Source organism: Anser brachyrhynchus (genome assembly GCF_964034855.1).
Source record: "Anser brachyrhynchus genome assembly, chromosome: 5".
Taxonomy (NCBI): domain Eukaryota; kingdom Metazoa; phylum Chordata; class Aves; order Anseriformes; family Anatidae; genus Anser; species Anser brachyrhynchus.
The window spans coordinates 62,681,352-62,704,582 of NC_137699.1; the positions used below are offsets into that span (position 1 = coordinate 62,681,352).

Here is a 23,231-nt window from a genome sequence, read left to right on the forward strand (position 1 = left end):
CAAGGAATATCCCGTGATTCTTATGATTGACTTTAATTTGTATTTACGTCAATGTCTCAGTATAATGTCAGTGATAAGATTTAGGAGGCTTATGGCTCCGTGCTTCACAAAGATGCAGGGAAATGAGGTGATCTCATGGATCTTGTTTTTAAGTGCTCACCAGGAATTTTTGCTTCTTTGTCCAAAGCGTACTTAGGAACTGTCCAATTGCTCCCTCTCCATGCCTCTAGCTCGATGATACAGCTGGGCTGTCAACGCCTAGATAACTCCCAAAGACTAGAAGATTGCTAAAGCCAAGCAAACCGTATCTTGCTACTTTTCTACTCTGCCGTTGAGCTGGCTGAAGAAGACTTTTTGGAAGAAGAGCAAAGGAGTCTGTACTAGTAACCTCAGAGGCTGCGATCCCTATAATTCTTAGATAAAGAATCTCACATGTAGTCATGGGAAAAAAAGGCAGAGGAAACAGCAATTGGAAGAGAGAAAATTAGCTACACACATTAGAATTTTCAGAAATTCTTGTCATATTAGAAATATGTGTTGTGTTGACAGGCTTGAGATCCTTCATCATTTTACATGTTTGGGAACCTCACCACGAGGGGCAAAGGGGATCGTCATGGAATGATGGAAGAAGAAGATAAAAGCTGACATCAAAAGCTCTTGCCTGCTCGGGAGAACTTTCTACCCAGTAACACAGACAAGGCCTTGAGTAATGGAAACCCCGTCTCGTTCAGAATTGTATCAAAACAGCTGTGAAAGCTTGCATTTCATTATTTACAAAACAATTTCTTTCTTGTTTTGATGTAAAAGAAAATTGGTATTTTCATTTCTTCAGTGGTTGGAGCCCGTTGCTGTATCACTGAACCCCTCTGCTGCACAACTCAGAACGGGGGCACTCGCAAACACACACGGTGAAATATCAGTCATTTGCTAAAGCAGCAGATCAAAGGTCGTATAAACAGAAGACATCAATAACCAGGAGTCCTGGGGCAGGACTAAGTGTATGGAGATACTGCGACTACAACTGCTTCTACATCTCAGGTGTCTTCTTCCTAATAGTAAGAGACCAGTGGGAAGTAGCTGTAGCAATGTGTCTGCGGGTTAGCAACAGCCTGCCTCTACATTTGAAGGAATTAGAGGAAGATGTAGAAGAATGGGAATGAAAATCAAGGAGTCAAAATGGCTCCCACTGTTACTCCAGGTCACCAGGAGAGGCTCAGCCAACCCCTGGGTTAGGATTAACATGTGCACCAACCCATATGGACAATTCCAGTCCATGAACTGTTTTTAGTATGGTCAGAAGGAAATTTAAGTATTGTATGCTAAGTCATCCGACATTTTTTCCCAAATAGCAGAATTTCCTTTCTTCTTCTGAAGAGCTTTGCATTTGCAGGGGAGCATGTTTACAGTGGATTCCCACATCAGAAGTAGTGACATCAGTGATTCCTCTTGCAATTTCCCATCGGTGCCCCAGGGACAGGGCTGGTCTTCCTTTGGTAGCACGCGCTGAGGTCTGGGGACAGCAGGTGCTGTGATACGCCGAAGTGCTCATGCTCTCCTGAGGCGTTAAAGCCAGGGTAAGTCGCAGGAGTCACTGCAGTGCATAGCCTGTACGAGGCTCTGATAGCTCGTTATTTCTTTATATATTAATTAACGTGTTGCCCCGTGGTAGCAGAAAACAACGACTGCATCCCAGTAGCATTCGTAATGGAAGAAACCTTGATGTTCAGTTCCAAACTAAGCAGAAATGGTGGTATTTGCAAATGTGCAGCCTACAGTTTATTTGTGTAGGTTATCTCCAGCTGTGGGTAATGTCTGTGGGCAGACAAGTGTGGATTCACTGGGGAGGGTACAAATTAACTCTTCCCTCCCTTTCAGGGTCTGCAGACGAGCTAAGGTTGCTTGAGCCAGAGCATGAGGTTATTCCCCTCTGAGCCTGCGGTCTCTGCAGCCCCAGGAGAAGCTCTGATCCACTCCCTCTTCTCCCTTGAGGCAGGAGCTGCGGGGAATCCGTGTTATCCCAAGAGGACCTGCTGGAAGCTTTGCGTACTGTTTCTTCTGTACACTCAGCGCTGATGAGCCTACTACAGGTGATCTGGGGATGTGGGTTATCTGAGGTTTTATCTCTAAGGGAGAGAGCTGTTGGCAAGTGGAAATAGTCTTTTGAGCAAGTCATGCTAAATATGACTTCTGTCCTTTTGGGGCTTGCCTTCATGTCCTGCATACAGTGACATGCTCTAACACACACTTCATGTGACTCCTGGAAATTTACAAGCATTGTGAAAACAGATCAGCTTGCTTAGGATTTAAGAGAGGACTTGGTAAAGTTGTTTGACTACAAGTGGTTTAACAAGTAGTTAACTGGTTAAGGAAAATTTACCAGTTAGCTTGTCACTAGTCTTTTAGGTGTCTGATGAGCATCAGCAACTGAGCTGATTGAAAAGTGATCATCTGATCTGGCTGCCAGGTGCTTATTTGCTCATCCAGTTAGCAGTTAGATTTTCAGAGGGCCATCAGAAGTAATCAGTTTTCTGATCACTCGGTCATGTACACGGAGATGAATCAGATGTTAGTAGTATATTTTCAGACCCGATCTGTAGAAAACAGTGTATGTTCCCAGGCAAGGCCTCTCACAAGTTTATGGCTCTTCCATGACTTTCCCAAGGAGACACCCCTCACCAGAGAGACGTTAAAGGTTTGTTGCAAAGATGGTTGGAGCTGATCCGACTGAGGTCGCCTGGGTGGAAAATCAGTGTACGTGTGTTTATGTATCCCCACACACCACGTGTTTCTCTTCCATGCAGTCAGGAAGCAGATACGTCCTCCTTCCATGTCCATTCATCAGGTGTGACTCGAGGAAACATCTAACTGAGGTTGACGGAGGATTTGCCCAAGTAATGGCATCATTAATAGCACCCACAATGAAAGTGGAGTGTCACCCTCAGTGATTGTGTGGAGCACTGCACGATAGCTGGGATGTCTGTAAAATCTGTATGAAATTAACTACAGCTGCACAATAGGTGATTAAACTAGTTTTCCCATGCTGTAACTGAGTTAGCCCTCTTTAATACTCATTTAAGAATTCTTTCTCTTTTATAGGACTGTAATATGCATGAGCCCATTCCTTTCCACCCTTCCTATTACTAGTCTACAGCAATGTCCTGTTTAATACCCTACTTTTATTTTTATTACTTCTTGCAGTCGATCTCTCTTCAGCCTGTGTTGAGTCCTGGGAAGTTTAGCCAAGCAAGAGGGAACTTCTTGGTGGGGAAAGTAATGGAAAAGGAACAGAACCACACCAAATCTGTTAAACTAGTCCCACAGCATGAGTATCTTTCCCAGAGAAAGATTGGCACAGGGTGGATTCCCCTTGTTCCACTTCTGTCTTCATGCTTCTGAACCCGCCTACATGGAGTCTGTGTGGGAGAAGATTATGTCACTTCTTCAGTCTCCTCGGGTCCTTTGGTAGGATAGGAGCCTTCGTATTAAGGCTTTGTGGAGCTGGTCTGTGACCTACGTAACGCCTGGGAAGTCTGAGGGCTTTCTTGCAGATGTGCTTGGGTCTGGAAACCACTTCAGGAGCTTTGCTGGAAGGAGGGCGAGATAACTCCATCCACTTTTGGTGAGGGGCTGGCGTAGTTTGGTTCAAGTCCCCTAGGCTATGGTGGCTGACAACTGAGAATCTGTTTCCTACATAGTGAGAGATCTCCCAGGCTTCCTGTAAACAGGGGCCGTAACAAAACAGGTTTTCAAAGAAATCAGAGAAATCAAGTATCACCATTGCCAGCGTATATTGTTGGAGGCTCGTGGATTTGTCACCGCGGGAACAAGACCAGAGTACTTTGGGTTCACTTCCCATCGGCTGGCAGTCTGAGGTCCCGAGGCACGGTTGTGCTTCTCTAATCTGATCAGCAAAACACAAGCCAGAGAATTTCACTGTGTGGTTCCTGGGTAGAGTTCAAAAGCCTGTGTGTCAGCCTGTCTACAGGAGGAAATGTCATGCCACTTCGACTTAAATACTTCAAAGGAGAAAGAACTTAGCCTATCCCATAGTGAATTGTTGCAATGGTTAACTGTCCTTGCTGCTAGAAGTGCCCATTTTGCTTTTTAGCCTTTGGAATCCATCTTTTAAGATTTTCTTCACTGTTTTGAGGATTTGAGACCTGTTTTAATTTTTAATGAGCCTGGCATTCTTCTATAGTAGTAAGCTGCTGGGACATGGGGCTACGAACAAACCATTTATAATGCAAGGCCGGCAATAAAAAGGATAGAGTTGGAAGGCCTGATACTGCCAAATTTCCCAGTCCTTCCAACAGGAGAGGATAACAACTGAGCCATATTGTCTTTCCTAGCAGATGACCGAAGACAGCTTTCTGGAAAATGAATGCATCCGGATCAAAGGCACTCCTATCTAGTGAAACGAAACAGATTGAAATGCACTTATCCAGAAAATACTCTGCTAAGCTCCCCTCGGTCCCCACTGGGCCGGAGACGCCTCTCCCACCGACCTCTAATCCCAGCGGCTCGCTGCGTCTACGGGCCCCGTGTGTGCAGCGAGGAGCTCGCGGGAGCCCAGCCCTGGGCACGGGAGGTTGCAGGGCTGCTGGAAGGGGAGCGGCATTCCGCGTCTGCCTCGGTCCACCCACGCAAACAGGAAGGGGGCTGTGCCAGATGATAAGTCCGACTTACCATCCAGGGTAGCTAGATGCCAGAGAGGCTTGTTTTCATTTCCACGGGGTTTCTAATTAAGGGACATGCTTTAACTGTGTTTTCGATGGCTGAACATCCAAATGACAGTTTGATATGAGCAATTTGTCTGGCAGGCTAGATAAATTCATACCAAAGCTAAAGGATTTTCCGTTTTAAATGGGTGCACATCCTTAGCCGTGAATTGGATCAAACATTCCTGTAACTAAAGAATCCCCTTTATGTAACAATTTCTCTTAACCTTCATTCTTTGCACTTTTAATGATCAAAATCTCTCTTCCTCCTGATTTGTCCCCAGTCACTGACTTTGCCAAGTGCTTGTTTTTTTTCTGAACTCTCATTCTCGTTCCAATTTGATGAATGAAGGGAAATGTGTATTCCCATTTCTGCTGTTCCACCCAGCCCTAATGAGCAGTAGCATTGTGTGAGTGCCTCCTGGGGGAATTGCTACCTGCATAGCTGAGGGGCTGGGCTGCTGCAGCGGGGTTTCTCTCGAAGCTTTAGTTTCTAGAGATGTGATCCATGCTCTTGAGAACAGGTACAGCGAGGGAAGGTGCCGATGTCTTTCTGTCTGGGGAAGCTAGGTGATAAGGCTGTTAGCTGCCATTTATTTTTGCAGTTTTGGGAGTCCATCCGGCCATGCCAGGTGTTGCTTTGGTTAAGGCCACGCTGCCTTTTATCGCAAACACAGAAAGATCAAAACCACGTTCATGCTATCCACGACAAGCAGAGGTGACGTGGGCAGACGTTAAGTGGCTTTGTTCCTGTGTGAGCCCTGGTATTAAACGTTTCTGATAACTTTGCCAGGTTCAGCTAGCAAGACCTGGCTGTTTAGTGTAGGTTAATGAGGACTGTGAGCTTTGAAGGCTACGTGGCTGCATGTTCTCCCTTCTCCCCATCATCACATGACACCTTTCAAACTATGTCTGAGCAGAGAATACAGTTATTTTTGGTGCTGTTCCAGAAACTTATCAGGTGAAGTGCAATTAACGAATCAAGTGCCTTATAAATATCTGCCCAGAAGCAGCAGGTACTCCTTTGGTGACCGAGTACAAGAATTTCATTCAGAAGAATGGCACGCAGGAAGCTTCCCTTACATCACTTTGTCACTGAGTACAATTCTCTCGCTTCCAGAGAGGTTTTTTATTTTTGCTATGCCATTAGAAATCTGCTTGGAGCTTGGCAAATCACAACACTGAAAATCTCTGTATGTGCTCAGTGATGATCAGGCTGAAATCCTTGCAGGGTTTGCCTGCCCCAGATGTGCCTGCACGGGCAGCTGGGCCAGTCCTGGCACGTGGAGCTTGCTGGAGGGCCGATGAGAGCCAGAGCACAGAGGTGGCTGCTTGGGGAGGGAGATGGAGCATGGTGCAGAGCTCCTTCCTCCTGTGCTTTTCTCCCCGGAATTATCAAACGCCAGCAAATGGAGAGGGAGGAATCCATGGCTGAAATTTGGAGAAGACCAGAACTAATGGAAAGGACGGGGGAAAGAAAAGATGGGAGCGAGGGGTCTTCCAGGATTACGTCTGAAGCAGCGGGGTGAGGAAACTGAACAGGATGTGCAGAGAGATGGGGACTGATAAGCCAAGGGAGACCGAGAGTGGGTACAAGGACCGAGGGAGGGAGACTGTTATAAGGCGAGAAGTGAGGTTAGTGTGGAACTGGGCACTCACGTGAGTTGGCTGAGAGGACACCAGTGCTGGCACAAAAGCTACAGGTGGCTCTCAGACCAGCTCAGCTTCGCAGGGCTGTGCTGCAGGAGTCAGGCTTTGGGACAGCGATGGAAAGAGCCGTGCCCTTTCCTCTCCCGGCTGCAGCGAGACCTGCAGCCAGAGACACCCCATCCCACTATACATGACTTCTTTGCCACTTCTACTATCTATAATAGAGAATGCCTAAGCCTGGGGGAGAAAATAATAGGTTGAGCACAGAAAAAAGGCTTGCACATTGCTGCCTGCACTCCAAGGACTTCAGGCATGGGCTGTCCTCATCTGTGCGTTCTCTTAAGTGCGGAGTGATTGAATTTGCAACTGCACGAACAGTCGCTGAACGTAGGCTTGGTAAATAGTTCAGAGCAATGGGGAAGGTTTGCAGTGTCCAGAAGGGAACAGCTTTAGCAGATAACCAATTAGAGATAACAAGAGTGGAGAGCGCAGGGCTGATACATCACGGCTGAAATACCCATGTTTATTAATAAAGCCAAGAGGGAAGGACTGTCTCTGTGTTCTTATTTTCTCTGTGTTGCATAGTCCCAAAAGACATCAAGGCTCCAGTGCCGGGCACTGAAGACTGCTGCAGGAAGATGGTATTTGCATTACGAAGCTCGCAGTTCAAATAGACAAGGCAGACAGAGTGGGAGAGGAGCAGGAGCGCTGAGAGGTAAAGCAGGTGGCAATGGTTAGCAGCAAAGCTGACTTCTGAATCCCAGTGCACGGATGGATCTGTTAAATTGCACTGCCGTTTGCACTCGTGCTGGAGCCAAAAGGAGGTCTGAGTAAATGCTCAAGGCTAAAAGCACTATGGGATGTCTGCCCCAGAAACCAGAATTTAAACCGGGTTGATTTTGTTTTGAAAGGAAAAAGCAAATGGATCGGTTCCTATTCCGACTGGTCCTGCTGCCACCGTCGCACACACTGAGCGCTCTGTTAGGAAAAGAGAAATCCCATTAAAACGAGGAGGGCTCCAGCCCAGAGCCCTGGGGGGAGATGCAGACATACTGAAAGCTGTTTATGTTGGCCGAGAAGCACACAGGTTAACAGGAGTCTTAGCATTTACACAGGGCCTAGAAATGTCCTCAGCGCTTTGCACAACAAATAAAATAAGTTGTTAATTACTTCTCCCGAAGATTTATATAACGCAGCGTTAGTCCTACACATGCAAAGCTAGGGCGGCAAGGACAGAAGCTTTGATGCCAGAACACGTGAAGGCAGTTAGAGCAGGGAACACACCAGCTTTGTGTTCTGCCTGCCCGGAGCAGCCCCTTGCTCCGAGGGCATCGATTTACCCAGTGTTTGTGCAGTCAAATTCCAGACTAGACTTAGCAGGAATTTATATGAGTCCTTTTGTATACAAATCTTGACTCTTCTTCCCTTCCATCACAAAAAGCTGAGAGTGCCATTACGCTCCAAGATCTGTTTTGAGGGTTTTGCTGGTCTTTGTAAAAAATGAAAGCTCCACAATTAATTCAAGTGCTTCGTTGCCTTTCAGCAGGGCAGTGTTTGACTACCAGCAATAAAGCCATCAAGAGAGGCGAATCTGGGAAGTTATGTCACAGCTGAAAAAGAGTATGACAGCATATGTTTTAGTTGAGTTTATTTAGGACATCCTGCTGCTAAAATCAGCCTACAGAATGGTCAAATTTCATAAAAGTAACATTCAGACTATTTGTGCTCAATTAAACGTTTATTTAAAATTTCCCCTTGGTTTACTGATGTAAATGTATTGTTCATTTTTCACATACCAAGCACGGTTGTTTAGTCTCAAGGGAATTATTGTTACAAATTTAACAACTGTGACATATTAAAAAGCACATTTAAGGAAGAAATTAAGGGCTGAGAGGATGTGACCAAATGTTTCCATGGTGTTTTGCCAAAATGTCACTTACATGCCAACGCGATTTTAATAGGAATCGCTCTTTCAGAGCTCATCTTGCCCACCAAAAAACATAAAATAAATCTTGTCTGCATCGGTAGCAGCCTTACTTTCGTTGCCCTTGCCAGAAAATCATTTCCGAAGTTTTATTTTCATTTTGGAAGCTGCTTTTAACTGCGGGGCGATTACGGCGTTAGCGGTGCGTTACGCAGCTGATGAGCGAGGAGGAAGTCAATAGCTCGGAGCGGGGCCGCGAAAATGTTCAAATTAGATGCTTCGCGGAGGCACCTGCGTCCCTAATTAACAGCTAGCCCGTAATGTCAGGAACGGATTTTCAGGAAGTTCTTTGTTCTTTGAAAGTCAGGCCCCAAACCGGGCAATGAAAAATAGAAACCCGAAGCATTGATGATTATTTCGGAGAAACTTGAGCCTAACGTCAAAGCAAATTGTGAAGGGTGCGTGTACAAGTCTGGGAACCTGTGCCCGTGCTTATTTTTCTCTAATTTCGTTCGCCTTTTAAAAGTTATCAAAACAAGGTTTTCCAAGAAACAGTTTCTCATGTACGATTTCGTACCATCAGAGAGCTTTCTGGGGAGGGTTGGAGTCATAGAAGGCATTCCTGGGAGATATAATTAGATCTGTTTTAACCTCAAGTTTTCTAGGACTGTTTTTCTACCTGCGTGGACAACACCACCTGGAAAACATCTCGGTCCAAATGCTCCACGTGTGATTTTCTCCTGGCCGAGAAGCAGCGCTCCCAGAAGGCGGTGTGAACGGAGCTGCCACGAGCTTGGTCTCCCGATCCCCTTCTCGCTGTAGGGTCCCGGCTGCCCCGGTCTCAAAGGCACAAGGAGCAGGGCCGGCTGCCTTCTGCCTGGGGGCTGCAGCCCTGCAGGCTCAGCTGGCTGGGGCTGGTGGCCCAGGGCTGCACACAGCCGGCCCAGGGCAGGGGTGTGGAGAGCCTGGCTGGTGCTGCTGACTGATCTGGTGGGCAAGCTGGGGAACAAAGCTTTGTTTACTCTGCCTTGGGAACCTTACCCGCTTGGGGTAAGGTTCTCAATCACTTTGAGATTTTAAAGACGGCTTACGGTGGCAATGCTGAAGTGCAAACCAATGCCACCGCCTCTTCCCATATGCTAGGGCAGGTGTTCAGACACAGAGAAATATAAATGTGCACAATTCAGAAAGAAAGTGAATTATCCTGGCAATTAGCACTGGCGACAGCATTCCACAATGCCAGGCTCGCTAGAAATCTGTACCGGTGGGGATCAATTAAAAGTCTGTTCCTCTTCACGATTTTGAAAAATGATGCTCTTTTTTTTTGCTTCTGTTTCCACGCAGGTGAGTAGCTCCACACGGCCACAGCTCGCACGTGCTGAGCACCACAGCATCCTGTGACCACGTCCCATGCAACGGCCTCCCTGGGAGAGGAGGGAGCTGCCCCCAGCAATGTTTGCCTCCCCACGAGCAGGACTGGGGGCTCTCACTTCCACGGCAGTGTGTGGCAGATACTGTTTATTTAATTCTCCTGCGAGGCAGTGGTAATGTACGTCCAGAATATAATTGCTTTCCTCTTTGTCTTGAAGCTGTAAACTATTTTCAGTTGTATTAAAAAAACAGCATAGGAACAAAACATGTTTGGGAATTATAATTGCCGTAGCCTCAAGGTTTTCCTGATTTTTCTTCTCAGAAGAGCTTGGTCCTGCCACATGCAGGAGTGTCTTCATCGCATCGTGTTGTGTATGGCAGCATGGCACCAGCTGGGGGACCCACGGGGGAAAGGACTGCAGAGGCTGGTTTGGCTGCAGAAGGGACAGTGAGGCAGCAGCTCCTTCGGACAGTTCAAGGGCACACTTGTGATTTGGATGTGCTCAGCTAGCTGTACATCATTATGGAGCCATTAGGGCCGTGGCTTGGCAGCAGCTGTGACATTCAAATGTATAAGATGTTACCAAAGGAAGCACTTGGCAAAATTTTTTTGGCTTCCCTAGACATAAACAACAAATTTTCTCTACAATGGTAAGTTATGACTGGGGGTGAGTCACTAATATATTTAGAAGGATGTCCTCTCCAGAGACCACAGCTGGCTAAATTAAGCCAAGACAGGGTAACCCTCGTGGTTGAGGGGCACAGTGGGGAATTCCCAGATGGCTTCCTAAAATCTGCCTGTTACACACCGCTGCCGTTCCACGTGAATGCTCTCCAGGAGCTCTCTGAATCTGTGCAGGACAGACCCTCCAGTGCTAGAAACAGGTATGAGCAGGCGTACTAGTGCAAGGTGTCTTAGTCTTGTGGATTCCTGGTAGATTCAGGGAGGTGCCCGTCGTGGAACTCAACTCCTGTGGCAATCTGGAGATAAAATGTAGTTTTTGTGTCTGAAAAGCCGTTTCTGAAACTTTGATTTCAACTTTTGGGTTAATCTAGTGCTCAGGAGCTTTTATATCTTGCCCAGGCTATAAGATAAGTTCTTTATGTTACACCTTGCCTTCAACGAGAAAGTATGGCGAAGATGTAGTGTCGTGGTCAGTTCAGAAGAATCCACAGAAATGATCTGCAGCTCGGAGAAGTGTATCTTCATTCCTGGGTGATGTAGTAACAGCTTAGCTTGTACAGCTGATTTAACAAAAATATTTATTTCAGTGAAATTAATTCCAGCTCACTTTTAGTTTCTTCTTTTAGAATTTTTCCCTGTTCCTTCGTTTGGCTCTTGATGAGGTGAGAGTTGCAGTGATGGCATGTAGAGACTCTTGTTTGCAATAACATCGTTCTAACGATGCAGTCTTATGAGGAGGACCATAAGGCTGCATGTGGCCATATGCGCTGCAACATCAACACCATGATGTCGAAATTCAAGTGGAAAGGACTTCACATCTGCCTGGTAATGTAACAAAGCAGTATTAACATTTTCATAAAATGTTCTGAAAGCAGTTTGGTTTGGCTCGCCGTTCAGATACTCAAGCCAAAGAGACTGTCCTGAGAGTGGTGTAAGTATGGAAGCAATACAGAGCAGTAAATGAGGTTGCAGGATGTGAAGTGCCATTTTAAGAAGGCAGTTAATGGGGCAGAGCTTTGTAAAATCCCTTGTTTTTCTGCCTGTGCCCATATACCTGAAAAAACGTAAGAACCCTCTGCACACAGTGCTGTACCGTTTGGGGACATTATTTTCATCCTGATGCTCCCTAAGAAGATCAGAAGAAGCATGACCTTTACTTGATGTTTTTTTCATGTTTATTTGATAATTTTCTCAATTATCCAAGGTTTAGAAATAGATGCTTGCCAAGTATCGCAAGATGGTCATTGTAATCACTGAAAGTGATTATAAAGAGTGAACTTAATTCGTCTGTCCATCACAAAAAGACATCAGCGGGGATTTTTAACCCAGCAGCAGAAGAAATAACATGAACTGGTAGGTGGGAACCTCAAGCTGACCATTTCTGAACATCAAAAATTAAATATCAACACTGAATAATGAAACATTGCTGCATTCTACCTCTAACTCAACCACAGCTGAGTGGGGTAAGACCAGGAACCGGAGGTTGGAATCCCACTGCCGTTGGGACAGAGGTTGAATCAGAGTGGTTTTAACAATTCCTTCAACCCTAGATACTTTTTATTGCAGCTGGACTTGCCAGACTGAGCCTGTTGGGGTCCTGGGTAACTGTCTGTGTATGCCTGGACAGATTTTTATTTGCATGCTAGTTTGGGAAATGGTTGTCCTTTGTATGTGTACTTTTATTTACATGTGAACAAGAGTATTTGTTCTTCATCTGCCTTTGTTCTCCTATTTTTAAAAGGCTTACTCATCCCCTCAAAGATTAGAATCAGCTCCATCTGATTTAGGTGACAGTTCTCACCCCATGAGCAGCAAGAAATTGAAATGAACTGTTTCTGGAATGAGCCGTTGTTGATCCAGGCTGTCCAACAAGTACTTGAATAACAAATATCTCTTACCAAACCAATGTTGGTTCATGAACAGAGAAAAAGAATGAAGTTCACTGGATTGCTTGTTTGCGAAACACAGTTCAGCCCTTTCTTTGCCAAAGTCTAGCTGTCAGGAACTAGATCCTTAACTGCTATAAACCAACTCAACTCATTGACTTCAGTGGGGAGGTGACAATTTACATTAAGTGATCATCCAGCCTCAAAAGTGCAGCAGGACAGCAGTGTGAAAAAAACAAATGAGGGGGAATGGTAGCAAAACATTTCAGGATAGCCAGAGAGATTCCTGGGATAAATTGCAGATACGGTCTGTTTTTTGCAAAGATAAGTTTTTTCATCTCTTATCTCCTCTTTCCCTTAGTGCTAGCAAAGATCAAATGTGAAGCAAAACTTGTAAGGAGGGGTAAGGTTAGCATGGGTGATGCAGCAGAGGGAATGGATTTAGGAACAAATCTCTTGTCAATTTTTTGCTCTCCTTTGTATCAGTTGGTGCGACAAGGATTGGAGTTGGTTCTCCAGCTAGAAAAATTGCTGTGCTCATGTTGCTGGATCATCACGGCTACAGGAACACCATCTGATCAAACACATCAGATTTTCCACTGAAGTTGTGTTTATTGGCTTAGCAGTGCAACTGGCGTGAGTGTAGAAATCCCAGCAATTTCCAAGGTTTGAAACAGAATCAGTTGCTTGATCCTGTCCTCTCTCGTTCGGTCATGAGGCAGTTGTATAAGGAGGCATCGCGCCCAAAGAGGGAACACTGCGAAACAGTAAATTCTTCAGTCCAAGTGAGCATTGTTGCAGTGTTCATCATGGTATGGTGGTGAAGAATTTTAGTGATTTTTAACATTCATATTTGTCTTTGGGTAATGATTATATGGGATTTATGCCTCCTTGAACTCCAAGCAGGTTTGAAGTGAGCCAAGCTCAGGAGTTAGCTGCTGTATACGCTGATGCTACAGAGGTAGTGCTAGGTCAAGCAAATGTATAAGGAAGATTAACTCATCTAAATGAAACAAGCCTGAGGAGTAAAGCAATAATAAAGCGGATTGCCTTACATTGAAAATGGGTCTCTGGGTGTGTCGAGGTGTGAGGGTCTAAGAGGTGGACCCACGGTGACCTGTGGCTTCAGCTGGGCTGGAGAAGAATCTTAATGGCAAAGTTCCCCTCCTGTCAGAATGGCAAAAGCCATCCTTCCACACTAAGCAACTTTCTATTAATATTTTTGGAGCTAATTTGCTATTATTTAGCATGTTATATTCATGGCACTTGGAAAGAGGAATTAAATAAGGCACATAATTAAGGGTTATTAGCATTATTCATTAGCAGTGTTGTAATGTTTAGAGGCCATTCTCGAGTTGCTTTTCCCTATAGCTTATACAAACACGGAAGAAAAGAGTTCTCCAAGATGTTTTAGTTCAGGAACACTGTTAAAATAAATGCCCACCAAAATGTAAAGCAAGCTCTCTTTTCTAATGAACAGACACTAGCTGCTTCTCAGGGTACGCCAATGACTGACCTTATTGCTCGCTTGCCATTCATGTTTCATGGATGAAAAAAATGCTGGTATGAGATTTCCAAATTACTTCTGCAGCAAGTAATGCCAGCAGAAGTGTTTTGAAAGAATTGATCTGTAAAATTGTCTAAATGCCAGGGCACACACTGCATACTTTAATAGCTGGCGGGCTGGGGAATCTCAGTCTAACTGTAGGAGGCATTTCTAACACACTTTTGGGGAAGGTAACAAAAATCTGGAAGTTGACTGCGGGGTTTTAAACCACCTTAAAACGAGGTTAGTGAACAGCTTCTCCATTATCCTGTTACATGTCAGGAGTCCTTCCGCATCTGTTACGGGGAATAGCCCAACTCCAACAAAGCCATAGTAGCTGAAGGTTTGGCCCACGAGATGTATCCAAAATACTGCAAATTCCTACAAAAAGGAATCCTTCGTCCCCATTAGCATTTCAGCACACACTCACTACGGAGATCTCACTGGGGGTAAAGCATTAAAACCCTTTCAGAAGTGGTTTAGCTGGCTAATTAGACAATATGCAAAAACCTGGTGCATCCAGCTGTACAAATAAAACGTGACTTTAAAGTTTAATGTCCTGCGCGCGGAGTAGTCGTGAACTTGGAGCCAGGACGGGCTGAAGGGAAGGTGGCTGCCTTACAGCTCAGTAGTGCTGTGTCTGCAGGCCGAAACCTTTGGAGACCGAAAAGAGAGTTTATTTTGTGTGTAACTAAAAGGAACTAAGTACCAGTTACCACAAATAGGGCGATCTTTATCTTCCTTTGTTGGCCTGCGTGGAGGGAAAAGAATCTGAAAAGACTGGCGCAGCCGCAGGCTCCGCAAAGAGGAGATCTCCCTCACATTGCTGACATGTCTCTCATTTTTTGGGTGCTGCCTTACTGCTGAAGGAAATTAACAGGTCATTTTAATGCCCTCGTCCGCCCTTGGCTCCTGGGTAGGTGTGATCAAGTAGCTAAACGCTTACAGAACTGACATTGCTCCCCTCCACCTTAATGCATCTGTGTTTAAGAAAAATCGGGTTCCTCTCGGGCAGTTTTTTGACTTTGGCTATCTCGGAGCGGCACCTGTAAGCGCTCACTTTGAGAGATTGCTAATGTGCTAATTACCCAGGACCCAAAAATGCAAGCTGTAAACAAATGAGGGCTGTATTTATAATCAATCAATTTTATGACCTTCTGATGGCGATGATATCAGTGGAGTTTACATTGGGAGCCCTTGTACTCCCCCAGGGCAGCTGTGCCCTTATGTTTTAGTTGCAGTTCGAGGAAGATTTTGCTAATTCATTTTATAGGAGGCGTGCTTAAGAAAAATATTACCTTTCCTAAACAGCTGAGCCCGTTACCAGGTCTCGTTTTTAAATACCGAAAACACGGGGACTGTCAGTACCTTGAGGCTGTATTGCCAGGTACGGGCTGTTTTCAAAACAGCCACGGCAGAAAGTAATGACTTCAGAGGAAAATATTGTTCTCATTGGTATAAGTTGCTGTGAGACAAATCCCACACCCTCCGACGGCAATGGAAAGACTCCGGTTGACTTCAAAGAGGACTGGATCAGGCCCTAAAAGAAATGTTGCCATCGTAAACCACCACAAATGCTTTATGGTTCGTACGTTTTAAAACGTTCTGCTCGCTGGTGATCTTCTGTGCAGCCTACCTGGCTGCATGCAACTTGTGATTTTTGTGTTTGCTTTGCAATGACACAAGAATGCCCATAAAGTCTGATTTGTGAAGTGTCAAAATGATGTCCTGGAAAGCCACACAATGCCAAGGTATACGAGATGCCCTGTAATACCTCAGCATGAGGAAGGCCGTCCAACTTCCCCGATGTTACTAAGTCGTCACAAAGAAAAACAATGCTGTTTAGCCATAGACAGATGTAGTAAAAACAGCTGGATTTTGTGCCCCAGTTCTTTTATTGGAATCCTTAGCTTTTCAATCTAAATTCAGATTAGAGTTTGAGGACAGAACTGTTCCCTACGTTTTCCAAAGCTTTGATTTGAGCAAGTTTTAAAAATGGGACAGGATGGGGGCCTGTGTCCATGGTTATGAGCCCCTCGAGCTGGAAGCCCAGAGATAACTTTATTAGCTCCAGACCAGCAGCAGATGTGAGCCATTCAGCGAAAGCTCTTTCTCTCGGCATCGTACCCTGCTTTAAACATGGGTTATAAACGTGATTTGTTCCTTAGGGTTGTCAAGGACGTGGCTCTGCAGAGAGGATCAGAGCTCCGTTTCGTCCTGCGTCCTATCTCCTATGAGCAGATGCCTCAGAAGACCACGCTGGAGCCCTGAGGCTGGATGATCGATGAAACCAGTCGACCAAAAGGTGCTCTGCAATGCTCCCCAGCTCCTACAAGTGAGCGCTTTGCTTATAGCTTGTGGAAAACTTTCCCTCCCTGAGGTCTCTGCTGGGTGGCAGCAGGAGCCAGGAGCCTGCCTGTGGGCTGGCGTCTCCAGCTGGAGGGAGGGGACCGTGCTGTCCCCTGCGGACACGCGACTTTCCTGGGCAGAGCAGGAGATGCAGCATGGAGCAGAGGGCTCCGAGAGCCCCTAGGACGGTGCTGCCCTCACCTTAGAAAACTTGAGCTTTTGTGGCCCGTGGGGCAGACAGCCGGCCTGCCATGGCAAAGACAGTGTCTGGCCTTTTTAAAAGAGAAACTCGCTAGATTTATGTGCGGGAATGGATGCAGTCCTCCTGGAGCTGACGCGGCCTAATGAATGAGATGGGGAGTAAAATACTTTATACTTGCTAGCAGGGGTTAACGACTCCTGCCCTCTCCCTTCTCCCCTGCTCATGTTTTCCCTTGCCCCCCTCCTCCCCTCCCAGTCCCCCCCGCTGCGCCTCTGTATTTTCTGAGCACCACCTGGTTTGTTTTCTCTGTCAGGTATATTACAGACTGTCTGTCAGAGGTTAACTGCCACGCAGCCCAGCCTCTTCCCTTATTGTACCTGGGCTAAAGTCCCTCCCTGCCTGAGTGCCTCTTGTTATGCTTCCCAGAATGTGGTGGTACCTGGAGAAAGCAGCTTTTTTGGTCCTTTTTGGTTCTTCAGTGGTTAAGAGGGTGGTGTCTCTGCCTGTTCGTGGTCTCGGTGCCTCTCCATCGCTCTGCCTGTGTGCTGGAGTCTGAAAGATCCCGCAGAACTAAAATGCATTTAAGTTACACCTCAGAGTCTACATCTGCCCTTTCTGCTCTCACAGAAATCACCGATGTGCATTTTCCTTTGGTCCCTGCTGATGCTGGCTCTGGCCGTGTCCCCAGTCCATGTCAGACCGATGAGAGACTGACAAACCTCCCTCCCTCCGCTGCCTGCAGGGAGGGGAAACTCCAGCTCGCAGCTAGATGGGAGCCGGGGGGTGGTGGTGCAGGTGCTTGGGCTGGCCCCTGGGGCAAGCAGGGCCTTCTGGGCTGGGCCAGGAGAAGGCACCCTGCGTCTTTCAGGGCTGCAGCCACACAAAAAGGAGGCTAAGAGGACATTTAGTATGTCTGCTTGAGGGGCAGCTGCAAAGATGGTGGGAGCAAACTCTTCTGGTGCTGGCAGGTGGTATAAAAGGGCAGTGGACACAAATTGCAGCATGGGAGGTTAGAGTTGGACATTAGGAAAACTTCTTTCTAGAAGAGAAATGCAGCACTGGAACAGGTTACTGGGGAGGGAGGAAGGAGGGAAATCTTCATCCCCATTTTTTTAAAAACTCAGCTAGAACAATATTTGCAATGAGGATGACAATGACAAAATGAGGAAAAAAATTGCAATGAGGATGACAAAATACGACAATGAGGATGTCTTACTGCAAATCCGAAGGGCCAGACCAAACCTTTCCTTGTATCAACTCTCCAGACCGAGAAAGAAATATCAGCACAAAACAGCTCTCTGTGACCCCTTGTGCATGTGCACCGGGATAGAGACCTTTATTTGTATCTCCACGCGCTGTCATGCCCTTGGACCACTGCCCTGCTTTGTAACTGAGAGAAATGCATCTGAACAATTCCTGTTCCATCGGTGTGGTTATTGCCTGTGAGACTCCTCCCTGCTGGTGCTTCAGCAGGGAGCTGTGTGATGAAGGAGGGACTGGATGGTCCCAACCCTTAGGCGTTGTAATGCTGCCTGGGAAAATGGGGCAGTTCCTAGGTGGGGCTGTCCCTTAGCTGGACACGTCCTGGGGCCACTGTTCGTGTGCTGATCACCTCCCCTGAGTTACGATCCTACAAATCTGATAATGCGGAATTACAAAGGGCCACCAGCAGCCACTTTATTCGACAGGAGTGGTAAGCTGAACGTGTAACGTAGCATATAACACTAAGTACCATGGATAATCATGGCCAGGGCATATCGAATCGGGCTCTGAAAATTAATGGGCACTTTTGGCCTCTCTTCTATGCCTCAGCTCCTTGCCTATACAATGACAATTGTATCACTTTCCCATTTTGCAGAGTGAAGAGTAATCAATTAATATTGGGCAAGTGCTCGTGTACACTGAAATGGTCTTTAGAAAAACCTAGAGAGAGATTATTAACCCTGCCTTCAGCTGGGTTTAGGTTGCAAAAGAAGGGATAGAGAGACGTAACGTGTAGCGAGGGGGGAGCGAAATACTGAATAGCTGCTCATTCATTCAGCGCTGTTCACCCTGTTTGAATGCAAAAATGGTCTGAAATGATGCTGTAATTAAGGAGCACATCATGAGACATAAGCACAAGGGAGCTGTAGCGAGATATCCGCTTCCCTTCATTTGCCGTGCTTGATTTTGAAACCTAAATGCGGACTTTTTTAAATGTCATTTTAAGTATGGTTCCTAGGGACAGAAAGCTTTTGTTCAAATAAAGGTCTAGAATTTGATTAGCCACGAATTACTTCCCTTTTCCTTTTCGGTATTTTAAATGAATGAATTCTTACAAGGCTGTGCCCAGAAATGAAATTCTTGCCAATACAGGTACTAATGCGACTTCAGAGAAAGAATCAAATTGTATGAATTTAGGGAACAGCCTTCTATTTATATAGCTTTAGTTACCGAATCAGAAACAGTAGCTTGTGTCAAGTGATTCAGAGTACAGAGCAAATACAAATATCTGGATTAATAGGTGCGGGGATCAGCTGAAGTCAAATCTATAATTCGAGGTTATTTATGCAATGCACTGCATAGTTCTGGTAAATCATAAACTGCAGAGCCTGACCACAAGTTTTTCAGGTTAAGGTTTTATTTTTTTCCATGTGATTCAGGATGAAAAGAGGATCCGAAATACAGTGGATTAGTCGTTAAATACTAGAGTGAAATTTCCTAAGTGGAACAGCAGGGAAAAGGATGGAGGCTTGCGATGCAGAACGGCATAGATGGAATATGAATCAGGACCAGTTCTTAGTTCAAAAGTAACAACCGGGCTATAGTTGGTAATAATAAACAATGCTGTTGTTGACATGCATTTTACAAAGGTTAGGGTTGATTTTTGTCACCAGAAATATTTTTCCTTGGCCCTGCATTTGCTGCATTTTTCCAAATATTTTGTGTTGCCTATTAGCCTCTGGAACACTAGAGCATCTCCAGCATCACTGAGTGTCTCTTTGCCAAGTTCCAGGAATAGAGGAACAGCTACCAAGAAAGGTCTTTTTTCTGGTGTTCCAACTTGCACAGTGAAATGCAAAGCATTTGAAAAATAAGTCTGGGAACTTGGCTTGTGCTCCTTGGGGATTACCCATCCATTACCCGTTGCCTCTCTCAGCGACCAGATGGCGGAACTGAAATGGGGAGGTTTCGCGAGAGGAACAAGTTCCCTGGCTGGTTTCATCCGTCTCCACCGAGGAGCGGTAACATCTCACTCAAACGGTGCGTGGTTTCTGATTGTCCCTGCCGTCTTCCTCCCAGGCATGTGGCTACCAGATCCTAACTTACGCCCAGACAAAGAGGAGACCGTTTCCCATCTCCTGGTCTTGTGGTATCGTCGGCCGCCTCCGACCAAAGCAAGCCAGGGCACACTGGGATTCCTTAGCTGCTGCCATCTGGACCACGCTGTGATGATAGAGGACAAAAGATGTGGCCATCTTTCAGGTCTAATTGCTACCTGGAGAACAAGGAGCACAGTCTTGTATCTGCTGGTGTACCAGCCTTTGGCAGAGGTAGCAGCAGTGTCTGGGGCAGGATAATTTTGCCCTGCATTTTGGTGTGCTGTCGCAGCTTAGAAGGAGAAAAGGTGTTCCCCTTACAGTAGGTTCACTTTATGTTTCTGATTTTGATCCTTCCTGCCTTTCTTTTGTACTTAGGAGTGCTTGGCAGGCTAGGAGGTAATGGCAAGTTAGTTTCAGATTTGACTTGACAAGTTTGCAAGTTAATCACTGTGGGCTAAACACTGTGCCAGCCATGGTGAAGACGTGAACTGAGGTGGCGGGGTAGCTCTGGCTGTTTTTTCTCTGCCGTTCTTAGACCCCTGTAGAGGGATGGAGGTTATTCTTTGGCCTGCAGGGTCTGCAGAAGTGCCTTCAGCCTGGATGGAGAGACAGAACACAATACAAAGGGAGAAAATGAATCAGTGAGCTGAAGACACTCCTTTCAAAGCACTGCTCTCTGTGTTCTCAGAGGGATTTTTCTGGGACGCTCAGTATGTACAAAATTGGCAAGAAAAATCCCTTTTCCATAGTTCTTCTTGCTAACCCATTCCAAAGTCCTCTGCAATCCTGGGGAAAGACTCGGGCCCTTTCCCTTGAGTAACACTGTAGGCTTTTCCAGCCACCCTTATATAACAGGAAGGTGTTGTATAACACGAAGGAATTAATAAACACTGCACTGGTTGAGCTCCTAAAGATCAGACTTCATTGTCTCAGTCAGTTTCACCATCAGTTTTGGTTCCACCAGGTGGTCAGAATCAAGGTCCTGAAATTTTCTCCCTTACTCTCATTTCTCTATTATGTTTAATCAGCCTCTCGTTAGGCATGAATTGATATTCATTTTTCATGGGAGCTGTTTTTTTTTTGACCCATGCAAACAATTAATGGTTATTCTTAGAGCTAGAGTGTAATGTCTTGCATGCAGCTGCCTTTGATTATCATGTTTCTGAGGCCCCTCTATTATTTTGCCCTCTCAGTAAAGCCTTATATGATGTTATAATCACAGATAGCACTGCACAAGCTTTGCAAGGCGGAAGGAACAGAGTGGGACCGGTGGCCAGGAGCTGGAGGCTTTAGCCCTGTTGTGTGGTTGCTGCCTGCTGGCCCGTGACTGCTGTGGAGGAGGAACTGGAGCTCAGTGACAGGGAAGTGGTGAGGGAGTTTCTGCTGATGAATCTTGAGTCCTGGTGGCCACCAGCGTGACTCTTGAGCATAAATCGTTCAGATTTTCCTTTTTCCACCTTTACCAGGTTGTTGGTTGGGGTTGTGGGTCTAACACATCATGCTAAGCAGCTGGGGAAGGGCGTGAGCTGGGGGGGGTTTGATGCCTGTGAGATCAGGACCTCATTTGAAGCAAGCATCTGGGCCTTCTTCTGCAGAAGTCTGGAGCAGCCTTGCTGACTTGCAGGGTTGCCATGAAAATAATTTCCTTGAATTTTTCTCCTTTGTTTTATTCTTCTGTTATTCCTTAAAGTTCCTCAATTTTAGTAAACCTTTCCGCCCAATAAGAAGTTACTGGGACTTCCAGTGAGGCTAAGGTCAAGGTCTTAGATTGTCCTTATTCTTCGAGTGAAGAAACAGAAATGAAGAGAAAAATTGGCTTGCACTTTTGGGAGTGAATGAAGGAACAGTTAACGTTGCCTGGAGCGACATCTGCCTTGGGTCAAGTGGTGCAGAGCTACAAATCATGTGCAGCCTCTACCAGTTCTTCTGCAGCTGTGCCCTTCTCTATTTAAAGCAACTTACCGAGAAGTTAAAATAAGGCCATTTCATTACTAAAGCAGGTTTTTAAAGTTTGCTTCAGATACTTTACATATACTTTGTTTCAAGGACAACATTTCAGTCCTAGTTCTCCAAAGAGGCTTACCTTTGTGGGTTGCATTAAAATAAGTACTCAAATCTTTGCAGAATTGATGCTCTCAGTAGGGCTGGCGGGATAATTTTCTGTTGCAACACTTCTCAAATGTTTCAATGGCTGCCAAAACCCAACAAAAACAGTTTAAGAAAAGATACTTTTCATTTTAAAACAAAAAGCAGGAAAATGTTGAGGAAAAACATTTTTTTTTTTCATTTTCCTCTAAATTTTTCATAGGAAAACAAATTATTTCCTGAGTAGCTCTAGCTTTAAATAGTTCCTTTAACTGTCTTGGTTTTTTGAGTCAAGAACATAGCAAGCTAAAGTTCTTTTTTTCTTTTTCTTTATTTTTTTTTAAGCAGTCACATTTTCACAGAGATTAGCTATGGATATAGATGCAGACAGAGATACTCTGATACATGCATAGATTTGGCAGATACAACTTTAGCCACTAAAAAGCTTAAAACTACAAAGCAGTTTTGTCAACTATAGAAAACCAAGTGTATTTTTTAAGAACCAGATATTTTAAGTGTATAAAGCCAGCACGCAGCCGTTGATTTTAATTTCAAGGGTGTAGTCTAGCTTTTAAAATGGTCACGTTAGAGCCTCAAGCCTGTGAGCAGTTGCAGATCTGAGCAGCTTTGCATATTTGCCTCTTTGGTAGCATCCACGCGGCGCTGAAATCTCGCTCTTTGGTTTTGCTCTGTCCCCTGCCTGCTTGCATCCCACGTGGGGCATGTTGTGGAGGGAGCAGAAAGGCCACCTGCAGCGCGTCCCTCTCTGCCGTGCTTTTTGGAAATGCTTGCATGTTTTGAGTCACCCTGCTCAGGGGTTTAAACCTTTTTATTCTGCCTGTACCATCTTTGACGTGTTTCATAACAGAGGCAATTTCTTACTCTGCAGCAGGCCCAGCATCACAGATCTTACTGGGGGCCTCTAGGTGCTACCAAACTGCAGATACTAAGCTCAGTCTGTAGGCCTGGGCACCAAAGTTTGTTACAACACTTATTTATTACCAGTCTCATATAACTCATTCGTGGTAAACAATGCAGGTTTTATTATGTGTAAGTAATAGGAGACCTTTGCTTTTTTCCACTAACAAACATGCCATGGGTAATTATTCCTGTATTAAAACGACATGTGGACATATTTGCGACATGCAACAGTTCCACTTCTTTGAAGAGAAGCATTATGCTAAACAAGGTTAGCCACCATTTATTCGGAGGGGCTCTTGCGTTTCGGTGTTCGAAGCGCTTTGCGGCTTTCCCTGTCTATTTGATAATCATTAACATGTTCCGTCGTTAACCTTCAAGCAGCTTTGCTTGAAACTTTATATGCAACTTTTCAAACATTGGTCGTGCATTGCAGACTGTGGTTTGCTGGGGCTGTTTTTATAATCACTGGTGGTGAAATCAGGAAGATGAAAAATGGGTGTGTATTGAAGAGCAGTGTATCCAGCATTCTAGGTCTTAAATTAGAGTGATGAGCATAAACATTGCAAACAGAGCTTTTTCAACTCGATTGCAA

The 23,231-nt window shown here is 45.4% G+C and overlaps 1 protein-coding gene across 2 annotated transcripts in view; it reads left to right on the top strand.

Moving 5' to 3' along the window:
• The window catches only part of LOC308196028 (uncharacterized protein), a 163,196-nt gene that overhangs the window by 102,415 nt on the left and 37,550 nt on the right, over positions 1–23,231 (top strand). The window contains exons 6-8 of one of the 2 annotated variants that reach the window (XM_080594438.1): positions 1,994–2,087; positions 9,637–13,019; positions 15,949–16,115. In XM_080594438.1, coding sequence (XP_080450564.1) covers positions 1,994–2,087; positions 9,637–9,644 — 102 coding nt within the window. In that variant the 3' untranslated portion in view covers positions 9,645–13,019; positions 15,949–16,115. Of the gene's footprint in view, positions 1–187; positions 1,382–1,993; positions 2,088–9,636; positions 13,020–15,948; positions 16,116–23,231 lie in introns of those variants that run through there. The other variant, XM_080594439.1, reaches the window with a different exon arrangement.